Here is a 24,927-nt window from a genome sequence, read left to right on the forward strand (position 1 = left end):
CACATTAGAACAATAACCTCTAAAAATTTAATTTCTAAGGGTTTGTTTGAAAATATGCCGTGGGAATGAAACCATAAATGGCAAGAGTTGAAATGCATATATGGAGTTTAAGTACACATACATTTACACGTCATTGGAAGAACCATTCAAAGAATGCAACCTGACACAGAATCTCATACAATAGCTAATCATCATTAAGACACATACAAAGAGGGAGGACTTGTAATTACATTTGTTATAATGTAATATTCTTGAGGCGATCTGCATGTCTGACAGCTGGAAGATATCAGGGACACAAACCCTCACCAGGATGGGATTATTCACTTGTGCTTCTTTGATTGCAAAGGGAGTGTTGCGCTTTTAATTTGATTAGATCATATCTCACACATTTGCAAACATGCAGAGACCATACAGTCACATGTTCACAGCAAGTACAGACGACTGTAATGTGACCAGCTTAGGAGTAGAGAGCATTAAATTATCACATTTTTTGTAGATTTACTTATTCCAAGTTAGAAAGTATTTCTTGTGTTTTATTACTTGGTGTGTATATATATATATATATATATATATATACAGCAGTAAAATAATATCAATAATAGACTACTAACAAGATAAAATACAGACCAGACAGGAATGTTAAACACACACACAACAATGCATAATAAAACACTCAAGAAAACTGAGCATATCAGTTTTTCTGTCTAAACATCTCTAAAACAAGAATGAGAAGATGGCCTATTAATAGATGCCAGAAAAAAATATAGATTTTGTAAAAATTTTTACTTCACTTTTTTTTTATTACAATTATTATTATTATTATTATTATTATTATTATTATTATTATTATTATTATCATTATAAAACAAAATACTGCCAGGAATTTCTGCACGTGAAAAAAAATAATATGAGCTGCCTCTGAAATTTTCATCCGTCAGTTTAGATTTTCTGCATCTCTGTATTTGTAGGAAGCATACAGGAAAGGATGACAGATATGGGAAAAAAATATCAATAGTTAACAATAAATAAAAAAAATGAAAACTGTGGACATTTAGCAATTTAAGTGTTCTGAAACTTTTTCACTACACAGACTTCCAGACATCTTAAATATATTAATTATTTTGGCGTAGTATTCAAAGCATGTCCATGTCCAGACATGTTTGCTGTGACCTCTCAAGTGACACCAGCAGGCTCCATTCAGACTTTAATACTCTTTCATCAGAGTGTTCAAACATTCAAATCAGTGCCATTTGCCCACTATAAGGTGTGAAAAACTACACGTTCCCCTTTGTCATTTAGGCTTTATTTAGTGAAGGGATCTCACGCAGAAGGTGTGAACTTCATTGCTCTGGTCCCTCATCTTCGTCTCCCTCCACCCCCTGCTCACACACACACACACACACACACACCTCACTTTATCTCCACCCACTGACACACTCCCTCTCTCATACACTCCCCTCTCGTCTGTCTGCTGCTTCAGTATCAGTCTCGCCTCTCTGCTGAACAGACACACACACACACTCACTCCAGGGAGGTTGGATTACAGCAGGGATCACTAAACTATATTGATCTTGCAGGCAGATACACCAGCACTTTCTCATCAAGGAGATACACGCACAGTCCCAGGATCGACATGGGGAGTAGTATGTCATGTGTCCCCCAACACAACTTCAGGTTCTCCAGCAAGAGCTTCATACGCAGGAACAGGTAAGAACCACGAGACTCTACCGTAAAACTATCAAGCTTTAAACGTATGAAGACATGCCATGATTTCATGAAACGTTACGAGGTTTAATGTACGAGTTTGGATTGGACTGAAATGCCAGAAGTTTGGAAAATACATAAAAATATTACAGCTCAAACATCAATATTTTTTGTCTTGTTTTAAGTAGAAATGTCAATTTTTTTTAACCAGACACAGTTACTTAAGAAGCAAAGTTGTGAACATCGAATGAATAAAAAGTTTCATTTCATTTAATAAAACATAAACATTTTAAACCGGAGAAAAACTGAAATAGCATTTAAATGTGTATAATGTGTGTATAAGATAATTATTATTACTATTTAGTTAAAACACAATTTACATTTTATTTTTATATATACATTTAAAATAAGGAAAATTTGCCAATGGGGAAAAATAGCTTTTCCTATTTTGCTGCTTAAAGGGTTTAGTAATATAGGATAGTGTTTTAATGGAAAACAAGACAAAAATGCTTGCTGAAAAATGATATTTTGTGGCGCAATGACATGATGAACACGGTTTAGTGATTTGAATTTAGCGGCGTAATGATGCTGTCTGTAAATCTCATTAGCTCAGAGTCAGGATCTCACTTCTCACTGACTGATACGTTCATCTGCAGATAGAACTCACTAGTGTAATGAAGTTAGATCTATTTCCAGTGCAGCCTTCAGGGAAGGACAGACTTCTCAGGTTCTGTGGTTTTTGGGAGAGAATTGGGTTTATCCTGTGCAGAAAGTAATACTATTGTGTTTGTCCTGCTAGTGACAGCGATCCGTGTAATTTAGCGCTGTCCAATTTGGAAAACTCTTCTGACTACCTGTCAGTTAAATAGACAGCTGGCTTATTTTAACATCGGCCTGTGTCTGGTTCGCATGTGCTCTGAATGTAAGTTGCTGGGTTCAGTTAGGGTTCAGAGTCCGAGACCATAAAAAAGTCTTTGTATTTTTACTCCAAACATATCAGATCAAAGTTCAGCGTAGCGGGACCCCGGACCCTTTAAAACCCAGGTCCCCCTATCAGATTTAAATAAGTACGCTGAAAGCTTGCATTTTTAATGAAAACGAAAGCTGATCCGCTGGAAATAGTTACGTAAAGTTACAAAGTTGTACCTGTCAAACTTTCATCACTTTTACAAGCGTGTTCTGTGCAACAAGCTGCCTACAACCTGCATTCTTCTCCCGGATGAATTCTCCGGATGCCAAACACGTTCAATCACTGAGCCCTAGTAAATCACCGATACTTCCCATTATTGTCTGCATGAATGAGCCCAGTGTTGTTATGCTAATTGCATTCAAAGCAGAGACAGATTGACAAAGAGAGAGAAGAAAAACATGGGAGTTACTGAGGATGTCTCTCTCTCTCACTGAGGATCATCTCCTCGCTGACTTTGACTTCCTTAGTTTATCGCCGAGCAGGAAGGACTTCATTATATAGATCTGACACTAATGATTATAAATGGGGGTCATGGGTAACAAAAGGCATTTCATGAGCGGAGCATTGTGGTTTGTAACACAAGCTTTATTGTTTTTTCTCTTTAAATGGCGCAGACAGAGATGCAAAATTGATATGTTGACTAGTGCAAGCTAAGGAAGAATGGACATGTGTAACGGTGATGTAATCTTTTGTGTGGGACACTGAGCACCAGAATCTTCACAGACAGACTGGCTCTGACTCGACATGATTAACTGATCACCCTGAGTCAAGATAACCCCTGTGTGGGGTCGCATCCATTTTTTTCTTATCTCACAACCTAACTAGGGTCTACTGTTTTGTGCACTGTTTTCTGAGCAGCAGCCGCTTGTTCCGGAAAAAGTACCCACAGGAGGGTCAGGAGAAGTCCAATAGCATCATCAACATTCTCTGTACCGTCACACCGAGAAAGGTGAGAAACCTCCCAGCTGATGATTTTCGAACCTTCTCAAATAAATCATGAAAAGTTCTGTGAACGCTCAAAACATCAGATTTTTTTTTTTGCATGTTTTGAAAATTATTTTCCTTGGTGGTGCTAATTATTTGAAAATGACAGCAGCATGTGACCAGATAATGTTCTAAGATTCCTTTCTTAAGATTTTTCTTAAATTTACAAAAAAGAAATTCCAAGAGCTGACAAGGTTCAAAATGTCATTTTTTGTGTTTTAAAAAAAAGTTTTGTTTTGTTATTTCATTTCATTTTTATAACATTTCGAAAAACATTATCAGAATTATCAGAAAACAAGACTATGCTCTAAGAACACTTTCCTTAAATTTTGCTTGAGATATGAAAATATTGCTCGCAAACGTCACTTTTTATAAAATTGATGTTTTATAAAAACATCAATTTTTAGATTTTAAGAAAGTGTTCTTTTGCTTTACTAACTTTTTTACAAAATGTTAGTAGATTGTTACGAGAATACAAGTCCATGTTCTTAGAACTTAGTCTTTATTCAAAATTGGAAGCTTTGAATGTTCAAATAGCATTGTCATAACTTACAAACATTCTTAGAATGGAAACATATAAATCATATTTTAATGCTACCATCTTGTGAATGTTTTTCAAGCTGTAGAACATATTTTGCTCGAAACTCTGAAAACATTGGACAAAGATCTGAAAACATTCTCAATCGGCTTGGCAAAGAACATCTTTGCATGTCAGATGTTACGTGTGAGAAATGTACTCACTTTTAACATTATTTTGACATAGGAAATGTCCCCGAAAGATCTCCAGGCGATCGAGAACATCAAATGGGACCCTCCGTTCCCCTATGACCCCGTTAGTGGATGGAAAAAGAGCAGCATCAACGTAAAGAACTACGGCAGAATGATCCACAGCTCCAAAGTTCGCTTCCGCTTCCTGCACTGCCAGGTAAGACATCTAAAACACAAATCCAATCAAACTCCAAAACAAACACGCAGTCGTCAAGAATAATCATTCAGTAAACCTTTCAAAAACAGACTTTCGAATGATGATTAAGGTGGTCTAAGCAGCCGTGACAGTCACTTAATCACACTCTATGAGGTAATGCATAACAAACAGGTGGAAGATACAAGATGTCACACGGCGGTTGTATGAAGCACCGTGGGAATGACGTACGTGCATCTGCTGATTAATTCGTGCAGCTTGGGGAGTTTGGTCCGTGTCGGAACATGTAGGGATGTGAGGTGTTGTGAAATGGCTCAGAGTTGCAGAGATTACCTGGGGCAGAGCGCTCCGATCAAACCCCTGATATATTACACATCGGCTCCGAAGCGTGGGAATCTCTTTGGTTTGATAACATGTAGTCATACTGGGAAAAAAAAAGATTGCAAAGGAGAGGGAAGAAAAATAACCAAACACAGGGTGAGGTCAAAGGGGAACATACTGTACAGTGGTGAAATTACAGTTGAAAGGAAATGTTACCTAACAGCATTTGTGATAATGGCATATTCTGTAACGTGGTAAAGACCTAGATCAGATGAAAGGAAATGAGCTGTCTGTGGTAAATCAACGTCTGCTGCTTTAAACTAGTCTTTAGAGCAAACAAACACTTCTCAGAAAGTATTCATAGAGACTCGATTTACACAAGAGTATTTAACCATCCATTCCAGGGATTGTGAACAAGATTGCTACATTTACCACACATCGGCGCCCCGTCTATTTTTTGTATTTTGTCTGGGTGAAATGTTGCATCTTGTTTGGAGCTTGCCTTCAACCTAACATTTGAAAATCTTGCTATTTAGACTATGGGAGAGTGAAATCTTTTAATCTGCCGGTGTTGTTGAATTCAAGCCTATAAAGCATTACCCAGAATGATCCCTCTGATTGTGTCGATTCTGAGCTGATGGAATGTTCTTTCAGGACGTGCATGACTGCTATCTGGACCTGTTCCAAACCCATCTTCACTTTGTCTCCAACAACACAACTGGACTCACATACCAGGTAAGAGATGCACTCTTTTTTTTTTTTTTACACACAATAAACAATGCATACCACAGGCCGAAATGTAAACGAGCTCCATATATGTCCTGCTTGTGTCGCTGCCTTAGGCACGAACTGTCGTTTGAGTCATGCAGTAACGGAGACGGATATTGTAGATTTCATATGCTTTATGATGATGTAAAATGTGTCACTTCTCCATGCCCAAAGTACCACACTACTTTGTATTCAACCATAAAATTCACCGTGACCTGTATTAATCGGTTTTATTATGTTTGTACTCATTAACCTGAGTCATAGGGAGGTGATGGTAATAAATGTTCATTATCACTGCAAGAGCATTGAGAAAAACTGAATGTGTCAAAGTGACAACTAAAGAGTCATAAATTTCATAACAACGTAGTATTTATGATTATGAAATTAAAATAAAATCTTAAACTTTCTAATAAATTAAAGTCATTCATATATAAAATGTTATCATATCAACTTATTACTGTTTTAAACATTTAATAAATACATAAATGATTTTCAAACGACTCTCTATATAATTGTGTATTTAATTCACTGTAAAGTCAGACTACTAAACTATGATTTATTTTTGTTATACAGGGAACACTTCCTCTCAAAGAGCTCACAATTTGCAAGGTGCAGAACAGGAACAGCTTTGGTGATCCGCAGGAATTTGCATTCCAGATAAACGGTCAGTGTGCTTGATAATCCAGGGTTGAACAAACAGGAAAAGCCTGACATGAAACAAAAAGATAGTGATAGTGAGATTTAGTTATCATACATATAAATGCCCAATACAAAAGTTTTTTAATCCAAACCCTGTGTTCTCAGTGATATAATTAAGAAAGAAATTTGTGACCCTCAACTAACCAGAAAACAAAAGTCGGGTGAGGCATACATTGTAAAACCACATTATGTAGGCCCAAAACCACTTCCCGTGTTCAGACATTCCAGAGGTTCAAAAGCACTAACACAAAGTAAACCCTCCTACATTTGCCACCGGTCAAAAGAGAGATAAATTGTCTTCAAGACCCCCCTTGTTATATGACAGGTGCTCCTGAACTCGCTCAGCTGTGGCACTACGAGGGCCCTTTCCCTCTTCACCTCTCCTTTACGGTTAAAGTACTCCACATTCCAAAGCACTGGACCTGAACACACAAGTTTGCTTATAAATTTTTTATGAGAATTTACCACATAAGAAAATACTGAATTTATAGCTTTGTCACGCTGAGCAATCGACAAAACGCTTCTAACTACGCTTAACGTTCTCGGAAGATGAGTCAGTGCGGCCGTGATGGAAAAAAATGAAAGCTTAACCGTTATGTGATGTTAAGTCCCACTCTCCAAATTAGTGAATAAATCTTCTTATTTTTCACAACATTATATCGGATAGGACTGTATTTTAGATTTTAAAGATGACGTCTTAGATTGATGGGAGCGAGATTTGCACACAGCAGCATTTCCAGTCCTGACTAAATATGTAATCTGAGAAAAAAATGACCAAGTCTTGCACATGAACACATGCCTCTGCTAAAAAGACATCACACCTAACTGGAAATGACTGTACAGGGCAGGTCATAGTGGCTGATATCTACACTGATAATGGCCGGAATGTGGGTCTGATAAAAGGGAAATTCCAGGTTTGATGCATACTTTCAGCATAGCTGTTTTCAAGTTGGGACAACTGGTTTGCTAAAAATGCATGGCATGTTGTAAATTTAAGAGCTCTTGAAACAGATTATTTACTCTCAGAGTCAAAAGTGTCAACACTGACAACAATCAGAGCAATGGTGTCTAGGCAAATGCATCTTCAAAAAAAGAGATTCACCAAAATGTTCAGCAACCTGTTGCAGGTTTTAAAGAAATCCAGATGGTCAATTTTCGTAGTCATCTGACCTAACCCCTGACCCCTTGTCTTTGACCTTTGTAGGGGTCAGCTTAAATCCTATCATCGTGTACTGCTCAACAGAAGAGGAGATGAACAACTGGTTTGGGCTTTTGAAAGAACAAATCGAGGCCAATGGTGGCAGTGCTATCGTACCAGAGACATACGCAAGAATTAAGGTACTGGTAAATCTACCTTTAATCAGAGTTACTTGTATTTGCTATCTGCTGAATTGAAGTATAAGACAATGAACATGTAAAAAAAACGTGTTAATTCAGGTCAGCGTGACTAATGTTGGTCATTGTCCTCTGGGATTTCATAAGGGAGTGGTTTCTTTTGTGGTCACCTTAGCTGGATTTTTAAAAAGACATGTTTTCTTTCCTGTTCTGACACATCATGCTATTGCAACAAGTGAGCTCACTGAGCCAAACATCCGCATCCCATAATTAGCAGGAACATGCAATCGAGAAGCAATAGATTTCTTTGAAATCCACAGTGCTAATGACTCTCCCTTATCTTTCGCATATCATAAGACATGACATGACAGTTTTTGCTTTTGAACATGGATTTAAACCCAGTATTGCCTCCAAAGGTACAGTGCTCAGAAGAGACTAAAGTGGAAAAGGAGGAGCTGAGGAACTCCATCAGTAAAGAACCCATTTATGAGTGGGAGGGCTCCCAACGAGAGAGTCTAGGGCCCATCACTTACGTCACGAAAGCCAGGCTGCAACACATGCCTTGTCAGGTAAGAGTTCTCCAGAATGCTCTCATCATCTCGCTCTTTGTTTTGGTTTGATTATTTATACAACCTGGGGAAAAAAAATAAAAATGTATGTGTATATATATATATATATATTGGCATTATAAGGAGAGTCATATATATATATATATATATATATATATATATATATATATATATATATATATATATATATATATGTATATATATATATATATATATATATATATATATATATATATATATATATATATATATATATATATATATATATATATATACACAGATTATATATACAAATAACATATACAAAATTATTATTAAACAGCAAAAAAAGTTTACTCAAAATGTAAGGAAACAAAATTACAATGAGGTTCACTTGAAAGCTTTTGCATTGCCATTACACAACTGATGTTCACTCTGAAAAGCCTTTGAATTAATTGTTTGGCCTTAGTGTGAGGAGGGTCTAATACACTCCCATTCTCTCTTAAGAGGTGCAAAGCAGGCTCAGTTTACACTTAGGGTCTGTTTTGGCATGGCCACTTTCACACTACCCTCATTAGTCAGAGTCTGCCTGGTTTCAGCAAGTCTCCTTCAACTGACAGCACACAAACAGAAAGCACGCCAGTTCATACTATGGGGACCATAATGTAACCCAATATCCGGCGTACGTGTGGCCAAATATCTAAACCTTTCCCAGAGAGTGAGGGAGGGCGAGCAACTGATAGTCCTTCTTAAGTGTACTGTGAGAGCGGAGAGGACCTGCTTGTGAAAAGGGTGTGTAAACCAGTTGCTTGCCTCACGCACTTCACTTGACTCACCCAACAGCTGTCTTTGAACACACCCTGAGTTAAAACACACACATACTCGTGGTCGGAGCAAGACCTCTGGGAAATGCGTGCATATTGCTGCACAAAGCAATGGTCAGCTTCTTAGATTTTATTAGTCTATACAAAAATTAGTTCCGGTCCACCAATTCCGCTCCAACAGCACTGTTTCTTTCACAGCGCTTTAGTTTTAGACAGAAGCCCTTCAGTAAAAGAACACACATTGTACAGACCCTTCATAATTAATGATATTTAATTATATATACATTATATTAATAGATAGATTGCACTTTCCTAAAAGCAACTGATTTCAAATCATAAGAACCACTCTGATTGAGAATTTCGAAGTTTCATTTCTCCCATCACTAGCTGTGAGTCAATGGTTCATTCACTCAAACGATTGGTTGATGAGTGAGTCGTCTGTCTTCTGATTGAATTGTTCAAAAACTCGATCTTCTGTTTGGCTGCAGGAGCAGTATGACCGTCTGCTGGTGCTGTATCCCAACTATCTCATAATTCTGTCAGAAGAGAGCGATGGCCTCTTTTACAAGGTATCTTAAAATAATTTCATCTGCACAAATGAATACAGCAGCAACATTGCATAATCCTTTGAGGAAAATAATCATGAATGCATTTGCAATCTCAGGGCAAACTTCCTCTCAACATGATCACAGTTACAACTCCGTGCCAGGACATCAAGCCCAACACGTTTATGATCGAGGGTGAGTTAACAAGTCAAACTTCAGTTATAAAGATCTGATACGTGCCATAAAGATGAGCGTAATCTGGTTTCCTATTATGCTGTTCCCTGTTTCTGCACGGATGCATATACGTGACTCTAACTTTTGTGGGTTTTGTCGTTAGGGAAGTTGATAAACCCCATCATCGTGTCCTGTCTGGACAAGAGCGAATTCAATGACTGGATCCAGTATTTTAAAAGCGCTGACGTCCCCATTCTTAGCCCTCCTCCCCCTGTCTATGACATCATTTACACTCCAACACAGAAACAGGTGAGCCATCACTTCCATCTTGGACACGGTGTTGAATATCTTAGATACTGCGTGTAAATGCTCAGAGATATTCACTTTCTCCTCGATTACTCTCAGGCTCCAGAGTTCGACAGGTGGAGCGGCAGCAGCCATGGAGCTACCAACCCGCTAAAACAGTCCCAGAACAAACGCAGATCCCATGAGCTCCAGCTGCCCAGTGCCGATGACAACCCTATTTCCCCTGGTTATGCTGAGCCTCTCTGTGTAAGTGTCTATCTCAACAACCCAAACCCATTAACATTAAGCTGTGAACATATTTTCCCATCCGCAATGGATTTTCCTAGTTTTCCAGGTGAGCCGCTCTTGCACAGACTGATTTCATATCTAGTATGAAACTGGGTTAGGCAGTGCTTATCCACAGGGGGAGCATTCATAAAAATGACTTCCTTGTTTATTTTGGAGGAGCATCACATGTGGTTGTGAACAAGATCAGCAGTGTTTCAGTTGGGCTGCTAATAATTAACATGTGCGCAACCAATTTCCGTCGTGTTACCACCTACAAGATTCTTGCGAAGTATCCTCCAAAAGTAGCCGTGATACATTTTTTAATCTAGTTATTCTAACTCTTAAAAAGAACTTCATACACAACCCAACAATTTACTTAAGAAGCATTTGTTGATTTTCATGACAAGCCATACACAGCACTTTTAATTTCTGCTAAAGCTAAAGATTTTTGATTGAAACTGAATAAAGGACTAGAATTTTTGTTGCACTAGGTTTTATCCACTGAAATTGATTGGACAGTGGAAAGTCGAACAGTTAGTTGTAATCTAGCAAAAGAGTGTGAATACAGTAGGTTTAATCATTTTTTGTGTTGTGTGTGTTGGTACAGTTCATTTCCAGCAGGCCTAACTCCTCAGACACGCAGTACTCGGCTCACCTGGGCAGCAGGAGCAGCAGCTTCTCCTCTCGAGCCCGACCGGCCCCTGACCACCGTCCTGTTTCACTCCACTACTCCTCCTCTCCTCAAACGTCCTATCTCGCTTCAGAGGGGCTTATGTCACCGGTTTACAACACGCCGTACAGTTCGGTTCACAGCAACGGCCCCGTTCAACGCATCGAGAAGGCCCCTCTAGTAAAGGTAAGCAGAGCACGACTATAATCTGATGCCCTGCTTTGTATAGTTTTGTTTAAATTCAAATACAAGTGATGTTTAAATTATTTGCATCGGTTTGGCTTTGAGGGGAATTGGAATGCATAAAAGCAAGCATAAGTTTTATTTTCCCCGTCTGTCTTTATTCAGTCAAACAGCTGGAGCACGCCACAGACAAATGTCAAACACCAGCTCTTAATACAACACCGCCACTCAGAATTGATCGGCCACCGCAAACCTCTCTCGCCACTTTACGACGACCCCAGCACCCCCGGCATGTACCCTCTGGAGGAGAGCTCTGCACATGCATCGGTAAGTGGGTCAGGATATCAGATCCGCTCTCTCACTTGACACCGCGGTGACCAAACACCCCGAAAGCAGGGGCGCTGATTTGATGAGCTAAACCCATGGAAAGTCCCCATAGCCCGCATTACTTATTGATCCATCCAGATGCATAATGAAGAAGGCTGCTGAGCGAATGAGACAGTGTGAGCCCTTCTAACTTGCGCATATTTCTACATGGAATGCAGGTTTACACTTAATGGGTTTTCAAACCTGGATTACATAACTGGTTTAGGTCTAAATCCTTTAATCAGCGGAGTACTTCTGGTTTAGTTCACAATGCTGTCTTTTAAAGCACCCTTTTGAGTGAGTGCACATCTAATGAAGTGCTTTTTTTTGCAATGCAGCACTGTTCTCGGGGCTCCATGGAGCAGTCGTATCCTCCTCTCCTTCCTCCCTCCTTCCGGCTCTGCACACCTCCTCTTGGGCGGAAAATCAGACACGGCCAGGCCCCGGAGCCCGAGCTGGTCAGCGGTCAGTGGTCTGATGAGCTACGTGCCCAGGCCGTTTCCAAACTGAAGTTACTGCCCGCCCCAAACCGACAGCCAGAACACAAACCACTCTCTAAGGTAATGATAGTCCATTTCCTACTGTACACTACTATTCAAACGTTTGTGGTTAATAAGATTTCTTAATTTTTTTGGGGCTACATATTTTGATCAAATACATAGTAAAAGCAGTCGAATTGAAAAATAATATTACAGTTTAAAATCATTTTAATGTATTTCAATAGTAGTTTATTCCAGTGATGCAAAGCTGAATTCAGCAGTCATTACTCCAGTATGAAGAGTCACACGATTCTTCAGAAATCTTTCCAATATGCTGGTTTAGTTAATGTTTCTTATTATTATTAGTGTTGAAAACCGTGGTGCTGCTTGAAATTTTTTGTGGAATCTTTCAGTATTCTCAGATGAATAGAAAATTAAAGAGAAGTTATTGAAAATAGATTTTTTTTGAAGCATTATAAGCTTCTTTAATTTCTCTTTTGATCAATTTAATTTCCCCCTGTGCTTAATAAAAAAAACTTTCTTCTGTCTTCAGAACTTTTGAAAGGTACAAATTGCATTTTGTAATGAATTAATAGGACAAAAACTAATTAAGAAAGACAGAAATGTTGTTCTGCGTGAATGTAGCTTCAAAACAGTATGTGAAAATGATCTCTTGTTTTGTCTTTTACAGAGAGGATTCTCAGGTCACACTGTCATGGAGTCGCAGCAGATATCTTACAGTTACTCACCAGGTGAGAATTTTTGACATGTTGAAGTTAGGAGGCAGTCACAGCACCACAATGGCACAATGTTACGCGCATTTCACGGATGTAGATAAAGAAATAGATACCGAAGATAAACAGTGTGAGTTGCACGACCAGTTTTGTGGCCACAGGTTTTGTTTAACGTATGAAATGTTGACCTAGATCATCAGTGTTTTATAGGCTGGTTCAACTGATCAAAAAATCACTTGTCAGGTTTAAAGACAACACCATAAAGAGGAAATAATCCGTGGTGACACGTGCATAGGCCAGACTCTTATGGCACAGCTAATGGGACGGTTTTAGAATGACCTTCTCTAGCACACACACACACACACACACACACACACACACACATGCATGTGAGTGTGGTTGTCCAGGCAGGACATGGCAGTGGAAACAAGTGTGCAGATGAAGGGGGCATGTGTATGTTTGTGTGTGTAAGACTTGAGTCTCAGGCCCAGGGTATTTTAAATGACAGCACTGCAGGTGGCACATGAAGGAAAGACCAGCGAATGGACAGAATTACCACCGAGGGTGATTTAAAGCACACAAGTGGGAGATCCAGGAAGACATTTAGAGCCCTTCTGTGGAAAAGAACACAACAAACGATACGTTAGATCCTAAATTAGGGCATGAAGTTATTTAGATGGCTCAGTTTACTAACTTCTTAAACTTGGCGTGTGAATTTTGATACCGAAATATTGGAGGTATATTTCTTAAGAGCAGGGTGCCTTTCAATAATTGAAAGCTGAATTTTACAGGAATGGATTTCAACTAAATATTTTAAGTTTTTGAAAACATGATTGCCCTTTGTTTCTCACAGACGACTCTTACCTTCAGCCAGTGGATCCAGATGACCAGGAAATGGACTATGATAACATATGGGAGTTTGACCCGGATAATGGGATGATTCAGCCCCTGCCTGGACCTTTACCACACCGGACACCGGCTTACTTTGGAGCTCAAGGCCTGGGCGCTATGACAACACAGCAGAGATGGTCATAAAAGAGAACAATGGGCTTATGCCCGTCCGGACTTGCACACATAGCAGACTAATCAAAGCCACACATGCACACTGGGCATGTTTTCACCGTGGGCCGGCATGCCCGAGCATCTGGATATGCACACTTTGTTTATTCAGTGGCTCTATGACATATTTTGCACAAGTAATACCCTTTATATGTGTGGTGATGGTTTCAGACTGCTGTATGCATTCGGTACAAACAATTGTATTACAATGATTTACTCATTTATGTATAGAAGCAAAAAATACTTAAAAGGTAGCATTTGGGAGTTTTTACATTTAGTCTAGTTTGTGAGTCCTACAAACTATTGATTTATATGCATATTTTTTTAATGCAATGTAAATATGCAATTTTTTTCTATTTAAGTTTTAAATGTAAGCATTTATTATTGTTGATTTAATATTATTTTTATTTTATTTATACTTCATTATGGTCTTCTACTTTTTGTTAAAAAAGAAATTGTCCTGTGGAGGTCAAAGTTATTCATTATAAAATACATCTGTATTGTTTTCGCATTGTTTTTGACAAATAAACAGTGATGAAACGGTTGTAACACTGCTTCAGCTGTTCATTTTTAATGTGAATGTCTTGGTGATTTTTAAGTGATTGGAAATATGTGTATATGTTTGTATAAGTGTGTGTGTGTTTGTGTATTTTTTTAAATGATACAACACATTTGCTGCTTATTCTGAACAATATGGATTTACTTAGTAGATGTAACTTTAGCATTTGCAGGATGAGTTCATATATATATATATATATATATATATATATATATATATATATATATATATATATATATATATATATATATATATATATAATACAGACATTTACTATTTTAGTTGTTATAGCAGAAACTATTATAAGAGGGGTAAGATGGCACTATTATAAAGCCTAATAACCCCATAAATATTAGGTATTAAAAGAACAAAAAAAAAACAATTTGAGCTTTCGGTCCAATTCTCGAGGGCCCATCTTACCCAAAAACTTTTTATTTTCAAAATGGTCAAGAGAAAGAAGGCTAAGGTGGGTGGGTCATCTTACCCCGTCTTTTTTGAGACCAGTCTTCTGTTGCCATCTGCTGGTAACATTTAGAAGTAGAGGCTACATTGAAAGCTTTAGGTTTCTTGCCCTCTACTGAATGTTTAGTCCCCTCTAGAGGACAAAATAAGCATTACTATTACCATACAGGTGAAGTGATAAATAAAACACACTTTAAACTCATTTAAATTCTTCCAAATAAACATAAGATTTATTTATCCTACATGATTTTTAAAGGAACACCATGAATGAATGAGTGAGGCATTTTTATAGGCCTAGCGCTATTGTGTATTGCTATACACTCAAAGCAAAGCACTTTACAATCATGTGAGGGGATCTCTCCTCAACCACCACAATCATACGAGTTTATGATTTGATATTTAGATGGTCTATAAATACACCAAAATAATTTGGCCCAGCAAAAATTCCAGCATCCCAACAGTCTCACAACACTGTCTATTTGTGCATAGACATTAGCTCTTCCATTGAAATCTCTCCAAAAGTACACTTATTTAGACACACGTGTCCATCTTCCATCATAACACCTTCATAAGCATCTCATTATCAAATATTAATCAACATACTGCTGCTTTCCTCACAACACACAACAGCATTCACTGCAAGCAGCGAATCCACTATACCTCAGAATCAGGAAAAGATCTTTGGTCATTTGCAACTACAATCTGGATATGCAGATTATTAAAATGCCACTGGCCTGAAGTCACAGTTTATTTCTCACATTTTCTTATATTCATCTATTGTATATCAACTGAGTTCATCAGAAATGCACACATCAGAGAGTTAATCATAATAATACGTACTGAGAATGATGGAAAAACTCACGCATGCACATGTCTGATCTTCGCAATGACCTTTTTGGATTACATGGAAAAAGGTAGATGTGACTGAAATCAGATCTGAGGACTGTGCTGTGCTATTCAGTTATGCTGGCTCTATCTGACGCAAAGGAGTTTTTCCAGAGACCTCCTCCCTCTTGTGTCTGCGCAGATATCGTATGGCAGAGAGCGCACTGACGTTCGCAAGTAGAGCTGAGCAATAAAAAAAACAACAACACAGACATATATGCGTCATTAATGATTACTATGATTTGTATTTATAATCATCACACTTTAATCAAAAATTAGCTCAATTGGATGTTATATTTATTCTTTGAAAAGTATCAAATGTTAAATACTGTCAAAACACAACTGAATCACTAATCTAATGGATAACCCTATCTAGGAAAATAAAAACACATACCGGCTTTCCACGTGTCTGCTCCTGAACCAGTTGATTTTAGCACCCATGAGGCAAAAGCAATACAAACCAAGCACATGTCTGCCTGTCTAAGAGGCAAAAATGGAGCATCCAACCCTAGAAAAGAAGCACCAAAATCAGAAAAACAGTGCAGTGGCATTTAATTTTCACAAAAACTTGTTTCCTGAAATCAGTATACATAAATAAAACCAGCTTCCAGAGGAAAAACTCAATTTAATGTATCCTTGTTGAGTATTAATAAAAACTTTGGTGAACTTCTAATATAATGTAATATAAAATAATATCAGTAGGCAGGTAAAGAAAGGTGATTTATGAAGTGATGATTAGTGTCCCGATGTTCCTGGAGTTTTCTCTATTTTTACTTGTACTTTAAATGAACGTTCTTAAATTCTGGCACATGGCCTATTTGAGAAGCTGCCCGGCAGGAGTGAAGTCTAATTTGCACGTACTACCATTCCATCAGCCCATGGCTCTACATGTGACTAGGTACTCTTAGTCAGCAGCTATTGACAGAAAAGACGTTTATTTCCAGAAAACCAATGCATTTTCTTACTTTAGGTTTAAAGGAAACAAAAACAACCCTTAGTAATTTGCAGTGTGTGTATGTGCGAAATACTGCATGGTAGAAGTTCTTACTAGGATCAGCAACAACTGTCTGAATCTCCATACACTTCTTCTGTTGTTCAGCCAGCTGCTGGAAGATCCGGTTCTCCAGGTTGAAGAGCAAGGAGTCTGGAAAAGGGCTCCCATCAGGGCTCAAGGCGTTAATAGGTTGAACGATTCCTTTGGGAAATGTTTTCACAGGGACAAGTTCCCCAGAACATGTGTTCCCTTTAGGGACAGTAAAACCTGTGCGTCTAACTTTTCTAAGTGAAAGAGGGTTCGTCCAGAGGAAGTCGCTCTCATCTTCAGACAAGAAGTGCTCGTACATGTCAACAGGATCGTGGTTGGGAGACTTATAGTCAAACCGTGTCACCACCTTGATTGCCGCATTGTCATTCTCATCATCTTCATCTGAACTTCCAGGGGAATCAGGGAAGAAATAGTCGTAAGCCTCTGGGAACTGAAGGTTCCTGTTAGCTGAGCGCGAGCAGGAAAATATGGGAACCATTTTATCACCCCCTGACTCTTCTACAATTGGAAAAACAAAACTTCCAGAATCAAACTCTGAAAAAAAATGGTCGTATGTCTCAGGCAATGAGGTGCCAGGACCATCAAGGTACGAGGCAGCTATGTTATCTGCACGAGACGTACAACGTTCAGGTTCATCCTCACCAAAGAAATAGTGGACTACTTCAGAAAACGTTATACCACTGCTTTCTATTTCTTCTTCATCGTCAGAAAAGATCTTTGAGCCGGATGTGTTCACATGGTAAAAAGGATCCATAAAATCATCTTCAACCTCTGAATGGATTGAGTGCATTGAGGCATTTCTTAGGATTTTTCTGATTGGTTGAGTATCTAGATCTTGCAGATTCTGCACAGACATGTTCTTACACATTCTTCTGAAGCACTGCTGAGCATTTGTTGTGTAGAGATGTTCAGAAAGAGCAGTTTCAGAACTTGTGTGCACCATTTCATCACTCACAAACACTGGATCTAGATCGTTCTCCCACATAACACCACAAGAGCTGGGAAACTCACTCGACTCATCCTCTTGCTTAGAAGGAGATGGGGTTTGAAGCTGTACAAGGTCTTCATCCAGATCAGATATGTAAGACATGTCTCCACTTGAGCGGTCTGGTTTAGAGTCGTCAGGTTGTGTAAAGTAGCCCGAGTCTGCAGCATCTGTAGTGTCTGCTATGCTACCATCCTCTGGCTGGGTCAGAATACTTGGGTGTTGGGCATTACTGATCAACCGCAGACGCAATATGTCATTGATGGTTAGCTTCTCCATTTCATTCCAAAAGGAGGAGATAGCAAACACAGGACATTGAAGTTGATTTGAAGCTTCAGGAGAAACACGCTTTAGATTTTTGGTTTCACTTTTCAATTCAATGGAGGAAGTGTCTTCAGTAACTGTATTTTGAGGCAACTCTGAAACATCTTGAGTAGGTTTTTCAGTGAGCATTCCTTCTGTAGAACCACTAGATATGATGGACTTTCCACAAAATAGCTGTTCACTATTATTCCTGGCTGAAACAGCAACTTCATTATCACTAATGTCTCTCTTATCTTCTGATTCATCTGAATTCCATGGCTTTATGGATGAGGCATTCACAATTAATACCTCACTAGTTTTATTTCTGCTTTCGGTGATACTTTCATCGGCTCCATCATTAATATTATCAGACAAATGACTCTCTGTCTTTGCACTTGTCTCACTTAAAGGTATATTTGTGTTTATTTCAATGGTTTCAGAAACCAAATGGCTTTGATGTTCTGAAATGTTGTTATGAATACATACTTTACATTTTTGAGAAGCCTCCTGTGAACAAGCAAAGGTTTCTGGACTGTTTCTATCTGAAGAAGATTCTGCTCTATCAATGCTTTCAGTTAAAGACAAACTTCTTTCCTCAGTAGCTTGAATCTCTGCTATATTACTATTGCTTGGAATTGTTTGTTCGTAATTTTTTAATGGAGAGCAGTCTGTCTCCTTTCCTAAACAAGACAAATCTTTGTCCTCAGACAATTTAAATGATGTAGAGGAAGGAGGCTCTGTCAAATCAACATCAATGGAAACACTAGGCGATAATAAGGATTTCCTCTGACATCCTGGATCAGAATTATCACTTAGAGGTGCTGATAAGGTCTCTGTAATACTGTTTCGGCTCTCTCTTAAGTGCACAGCAGGATCAAATTGAAGGGATTCAGTTAAATTTAATCCACTTTCTTTTACATTCAGAACTTCATCTATCTGGGGTAATAATGACAGCTCACAAATCTTTGCTTTCAATTGTCCATTGTTTACAAGGGATGTATCATGCATGCCTTTGGAAAGAGTATTAAAGCTTATGTGTCCAACCTCCGGCTTTGGAAGTGTGGTGCCTAAATTACTGGTAAAAGATACTGGCAAGCTTTTTGAAAACTTACAATCAGCGGAGGCCTCCAAGTCAAATGTGTTCCTTAGCTGTAAATAATCAGTATTGTGTGCAATCAAAGGTGTTTTAATTCTTTGAAGTGATAGTTGCTCTGTCTTCCAGACATTTGCAGGAAGGTTGCTGATTTCTTCCCACTGAATAAATCTCTCTTCCTCTGATTCACTTTTCTGGTAGTTCTTGTCCTCATGCCCTTGCTCTAGTGGTTCAACATTCATTCTCTTTTTCTTCCTCCTCTTTCTTCTGGAAGGTGACACTGGGAACTGACCGATTGGTGAATCTTTTGAGTCAGAACTACTTATAGCATCCAGTTGAGCAATGATTTGTCTTGCTGGATATGGGTCAATCACCTCTTTCCTATTAACCATTACCATCTTCTCTTTTTCAGGTGGCTTTGTTTCAGGTATGAGCTGTAGATCTTTGCTGAGACATCTTCCCTGTTTCTCTTGCTTCGTTCTTACTGTAATTAGGGGTGTGGTGAATAACTTCTTTCCAATGACTAGTTCTGTGTCAGACATTGATGCATTTTCTTGTGCATAAACAGATGATTTTTCTGAGACTATATCACCCCAGGTATGAGCTGCACCCTGTTTAGTGATTTCTCCCCTAAGATTGGACTTATTTCGGCCAGATGGAATATCCTGGTTACCCTCCGGATGACCTGTCTTCTCACTTGCATGGATGATAACATGGCTTTGTTCCAAGGGCTGCTGATTTTCAGTGACAATTTTTAACTGCTCAAAGAATAGATTGACAGTCTGAAGGTGCAGGTCCTCCTCACTGCCAGAGAGAACCTGCTCTGGACTACGTATTCCGTACTTGCTGAGGTAATTACAGACAGGTGAACCCTCACAGTCTGGCGGACCATCAATCTGAAGGTCTGGATCCGGGTCTGTGGGTGCTGTGCCAACGGCAGGGGTCCTGCTTCGAAAAAGGCAGCCTATCTCATCAATGTCACTCATACCTGAGTCCTCTCGGCTGGCGAGCACTGGAGAGAGCAGGTCACAGTCCTCACACTCCTGAAAAAAACAGTCCCAATCTTGGTCGGAGATGTGCACACTGTATTCAAAGTCGTCCATTGTGATGGATGATACACAGGTGCTTCTGAATATACAAATGAAACAAGAATTAATCAATGAATTACAAAAATAAATAGGGAATAAATAGGGAAACGGGGAAAATGCAATGTAGAAGTTTTTAATGCAATCAAAGAATGGCACAACCAGTATTAACTGACTCATAATCAATTTAAACTTATTCTGATAAACAGATGTTGCAGCTACAAATCATGAAACAACATATCTGAATCAATTTTTCAGAAGCAAGATGTTCTATACCTCAAAAACACTAAACAAACTACAATTGCAATTATTCCCTGCTTTAAATATAGATTTTGCATTAAAAATACTTGTAAAGTTATCTAGTTAAATTAATCCATATTTTTTTCAGTAACAAAATTAATCATGCATTTAATCAAACTCTTTGAAAAAACAACAACAACAACAACTGTTATTCTTTAATCACTGATAAAACTGCATAGCGAAGTATGCTTTTGTTTACATTTCGATTTTTGTTCAGTCTGAATATAAATCTAATATTAAACTCATAGCAGAAATCTGTACATTACCTGTTCAATGGCGTGAAAGTGCAAAAGTCCCAGAGCAGTCAGCCTGTCACACCACTTCAGTAGCCTGGGGTATAGTAAATGTCCTTTGAACTGTGTCCTTCCGAGTAAAAGAGGTACAGCACAGGCCCTATGATTTGTTATAAATAGCACGGTGTTACACATCACGTAATACACGCAGCACTTTCTCTCTCACTCTCTGACACTTCCACCAGCCCCTCAAACAAATGTGTACAAAGTGAACACCATAACCTCTTAGTTGGCAAGGCTGTTACAAAATCTGCTCAAGTATTTATTATCATGGTTTTCAGCAATGCAGAAGTCACAGCAGAGTCTTCCAAAACCATGCTTCATTTGTATATAAATGACATATTAGCATTAAAAAGTTCATGAGAGATATGGCAGCTTTAGCTTATTAGTGTTTACATTGTAAAAAAACAAATATACCATAAACAATCTAATATTTTTTACAATAACAAATGTTAATGTACAGGTAAAGTAAAGTATTTTACTACTTTAATTCAGCAACATCACACCCATGGTGAAAGATCATGTGACACTGAAGACCGGATTAATGGCTACAAAGCCTTGAAATATTTACAGCATAGAAGAAGAAAAAAAAGTAAAGCATATTATAATCAAAGTCATCACAAGAAGGACATTTGCAACAAAATACCTTAAGTACGTGGTACACTGACAAACAGCATTTAACTGTATGTTTATATATAAAACATAGTTGTAATAGTTGCATAAGCCCTTACAAGCCTTTCTATTCATTTTCCAATTACGTCACAAGTTCTAACTAAACATTCTAACCTATCATACATACAAAACGCACACTGTACAAAAGTTATACAGTATATATACCGTAGATATTTTGTAACCGATCATGTCGGCTCCCGATAACATGCCATTTGGCATGTTTTGTCGCAGGTTTAGCGAGGAAAGCAAAGGATTGTATCGCCTGCAGTCAAAAAGATTCCATCAGCTGACACAGTGGAGGACTCTAGCGAAAGGTCATACGATTGTATCTGTTGCCAGATTTCTGCTTTGATATCATATGTAGGGTCTTCTTTCCAGCTGCTTAGAAACAAGTCATGGCGAATACCACTCAAGGTATTAATGTCACAGTCAGACACATTCACATTTTGGTCATTTGACACAGCCGTCATGGTCTGACACGTCTCTTCAGCAACAGCGCTTAAAACACATGCTGTGTATTATACAAGGACATCTAAAGACAAAGACGCTAGGAAATATAATGACTAAATGAATATGCCAGCTTTAAATATAATGTTAGTTGCTTTAAATAATATCTGGCAAATGCACAAATTTAATTTTGCAAAAGATTCATCAAGAACTAACACATTTTAAGCAAATAATGTATGTATCATTCGTACAAAACTGCTTGGCTCCTGTCCAGCAAAAGGCTGAATGGTAAACGGGGTCATGTTTAGAGACATCAAGATTATAAATGTAGACAGTAGGATTAACTAATTTGGCCAACTTGTGAATTTCCATTAAATCATTATGATATTAAGATAACAGATCTCTCTTAATCCCATTATCTACAGAGATCTAAGCGCCGTCTCGTGCCTTCTGCTCTTCTTTCACAAGTGTCTGAACTCCACAGAGAATCAGAGGATAAACTGTAGCAGGATATATCATTTACAAAATATTAAATGCGAGAACAAAATACTAAATAACAAGTCAGTAGCTCATGGAGTCCCTTTTCTTTCACGGGAGGAACGTTACTCGGGTCTTTCTTAAGTGAGAAGTTTGCTTGACATTCAAACCAACAAAACCCACTTTGCATTCACTCTTTTAATTATTCATGACCTTTATACATTTGATTCTGGCTTCTGTGGGAAAACACCCCCTACCAATTTACCAACCACAGACCGGGCATGCTGCCCAGCGAGGTCCTACACTATCAATTCATCAGAGCTTTACTGAGACAGAGCCTTGTCTAGTGAGTTCACTGCACCTGGGGCGGTGGGCTGTCTGAACGCGGGTGGGATTCTGTTTTCATCAACAGGATTAAGCCCAATAAATCCGTTTCTGGGATTAAGATTGGGATCTGTTTGGACTACTTAGCAGTGGCTAATACAGTGGTGTTTCTTCTCTAATTGTACTGCTGTTTCAGCTGCAACTATTCATTGCTTGACTTTTCAATCCCTTGTAAATAGAAACGCCCAGGTCAAGTGACAGTTTTTTAACAAAGCATGGCATGGCATGGCATCTCCTTCTCAGTTTTGCGTGTAACAAAAGACACTGCTACAGTTTTTCTGATGCTTGTCTGCTCTGAAATCTTGTTAGGTTTTAAATAATGGTTCAGTGATTACTACAAATGCTAAATGTTTTAACTTTAAAATATTTGGGCATTACAGTCTGTATGTCTAATAGTTTATGAAAAAAAAGATATAACCTCATCTGAAATTTGAACACAGTATTCCTCAACCCAGGCTTATTGGAAATATGCGCTAAAACACATGTTTAATACGTAACTGTGGCAAATGTTTATTAGGTTGGTACAGGTATGTATTGAAGTGTTATTATAATGCCGCTTGATGCATGTTTTTGGTGTTTAGAATTCAAATATACAATGAGTTTCCCTAAAGATCAATGCTCTATCATGTCGGAAATATCCCCTAAACCAAACCAAAACATATCCACTAGTGTTAACAAATGCAAAAGTAGTCTAAAAATGTATTCTCTGATAAAGCCATGCTATTTTAACTTCACAAGGGTATTTTGAGCTGTTTTGAATATATATCTAATTGGTCATCAATCCTAAACTACTAGATAAATTGTTTGTCCTCTAAAACCACGAATCAGGACTGAGACTTATGAGATGTATTTTGTGCGTTTTAATAGAAATAAATAATTTTTCGTTTTTTTTTTTTATTTTTATTTTTACAAACTGCTCTTACAAATATACCTAAAACGTTGCAGTACCTAGTAAAGTCAACAACCACTCAGCAAATTTGATTAAGAAACAGAAACATTTTGTAATATTCTGCATGCAGTGTAGTCGATAATCACATCAGTTGCGTGGGTAAAACTTAACTTACACAACCATGGAGTAGCCTATTCTTCCGTAACGTTAAAAAGGTTACGTAAGTTACCTCAGGTGGGCCTACTCGTCATCCTCAGTTAGCTGACCTAAAAAGTTAACGTACATGTCGACAGATTCTGTCAACATAGGCACTGTATTGTGAGAATGCGCCCCACTTTGTCTTGTCGTTATCTGTACCTGTGAGCCGGAGGCACTAAAGAGCATTTACTGAAAGCAGACAATGAGGGAATCTGACGGGCCGCTGCTCGGAGCTCATCGCTGCACGCGGGAGCAGATGACAACAAGCGCGCATTGTCTCGTGGAAGCACCTGAGCGCGCGGCGATAGAGGTCACCAGGACCTCAGCCGCGCTTTACTCAATCCCATTATTTACAAAAGCTTGAATGTCTTTTAAGGAGGATAGGAACTGCTCATTTCAGATCGGCAGAGGGTTTCAGTTATTGGCTTACTTGATGATTGACTGGATTTGCGACACGAGTGTCAGGTTCCACCTAAACGCGCACACAGGCTACCCAAAGAAACAAAATAAATGATTTACTATTAATGCAAATAATGGGTATCTTTTTCAAGTCAGGACCCTAAAAAGTCGTAAATTAAAATCTATTTTGAAAGGTAATTAGTTTCTTTTAAATAATGTTTTAAATAATGGTTAACTTTTCGTTTTTATCTTTCAAGCGCATTCAACAGACTTAAAGCGAACACTTTATTTTTTGATTTCGAAAAAATGTTTTACTCATTAATTTGATGCATTTATATGTGAAGTTAACTTCACCGGAATTGCAATTGTCGTTCACTGTTGGCCACAGGGTGGCAGTCGAGATTAATATTACAGCAGAGAAAATGTTACTTCGCGTTTCCCATTAACTGCTTCCAGTTTACAATCATTGAGTAAAATGTATTTGTAGGCTACCACCGCGCACGTTAACCGATCTAATTCTTTGTTATGCATTTAGTGTAGTTTACTTTTAGTTTGTTTACTTTAATTCAAATTACAATGCATCACGTCAAATG

General features: G+C 38.3%; 2 protein-coding genes across 2 annotated transcripts; one reads left to right on the forward strand and one right to left on the reverse strand.

Moving 5' to 3' along the window:
• The first annotated feature begins 1,469 nt into the window (after positions 1-1,469).
• plekhn1 (pleckstrin homology domain containing, family N member 1) lies at positions 1,470-14,407 on the forward strand. The gene is made up of 16 exons (XM_043224799.1): positions 1,470-1,707; positions 3,533-3,623; positions 4,422-4,583; positions 5,556-5,636; positions 6,243-6,333; positions 7,573-7,706; positions 8,120-8,272; positions 9,564-9,644; positions 9,740-9,815; positions 9,958-10,103; positions 10,200-10,346; positions 10,975-11,223; positions 11,386-11,547; positions 11,925-12,146; positions 12,757-12,817; positions 13,653-14,407. The coding sequence occupies exons 1-16, from the start codon at positions 1,634-1,636 to the stop codon at positions 13,832-13,834; spliced, it is 2,112 nt and encodes a 703-aa protein (XP_043080734.1). The 5' UTR covers positions 1,470-1,633; the 3' UTR covers positions 13,835-14,407.
• Positions 14,408-15,081: 674 nt separating this feature from the next.
• LOC122328822 (PPARGC1 and ESRR induced regulator, muscle 1) lies at positions 15,082-20,997 on the reverse strand. Its single transcript, XM_043224798.1, has 4 exons — positions 20,842-20,997; positions 16,813-20,318; positions 16,159-16,272; positions 15,082-15,947 (listed from the first exon to the last, which is right to left on the reverse strand). The coding sequence occupies exons 2-4, from the start codon at positions 20,291-20,293 to the stop codon at positions 15,841-15,843; spliced, it is 3,702 nt and encodes a 1,233-aa protein (XP_043080733.1). The 5' UTR covers positions 20,294-20,318; positions 20,842-20,997; the 3' UTR covers positions 15,082-15,840.
• Between the last annotated feature and the right edge of the window lie 3,930 nt (positions 20,998-24,927).

The sequence above is a fragment of the Puntigrus tetrazona genome, chromosome 23 (genome assembly GCF_018831695.1).
Source record: "Puntigrus tetrazona isolate hp1 chromosome 23, ASM1883169v1, whole genome shotgun sequence".
NCBI lineage: Eukaryota > Metazoa > Chordata > Actinopteri > Cypriniformes > Cyprinidae > Puntigrus > Puntigrus tetrazona.

Excerpts from the sequence above, each read along its gene's own strand:
- LOC122328822 (XM_043224798.1), bottom strand. The coding sequence starts at position 20,293 with ATGGACGACTTTGAATACAGTGTGCACATCTCCGACCAAGATTGGGAC. Across the intron at positions 16,273-16,812 it reads GACAGTTGTTGCTGATCCTA|GGTTGGATGCTCCATTTTTG; the intron begins GTAAGAACTTCT and ends CTTCTTTTCTAG. Across the intron at positions 15,948-16,158 it reads AGCAGACACGTGGAAAGCCG|CTCTACTTGCGAACGTCAGT; the intron begins GTATGTGTTTTT and ends TTTATTGCTCAG.
- plekhn1 (XM_043224799.1), top strand. The coding sequence starts at position 1,634 with ATGGGGAGTAGTATGTCATGTGTCCCCCAACACAACTTCAGGTTCTCC. Across the intron at positions 6,334-7,572 it reads ATTTGCATTCCAGATAAACG|GGGTCAGCTTAAATCCTATC; the intron begins GTCAGTGTGCTT and ends TGACCTTTGTAG. Across the intron at positions 9,645-9,739 it reads GCGATGGCCTCTTTTACAAG|GGCAAACTTCCTCTCAACAT; the intron begins GTATCTTAAAAT and ends TTGCAATCTCAG.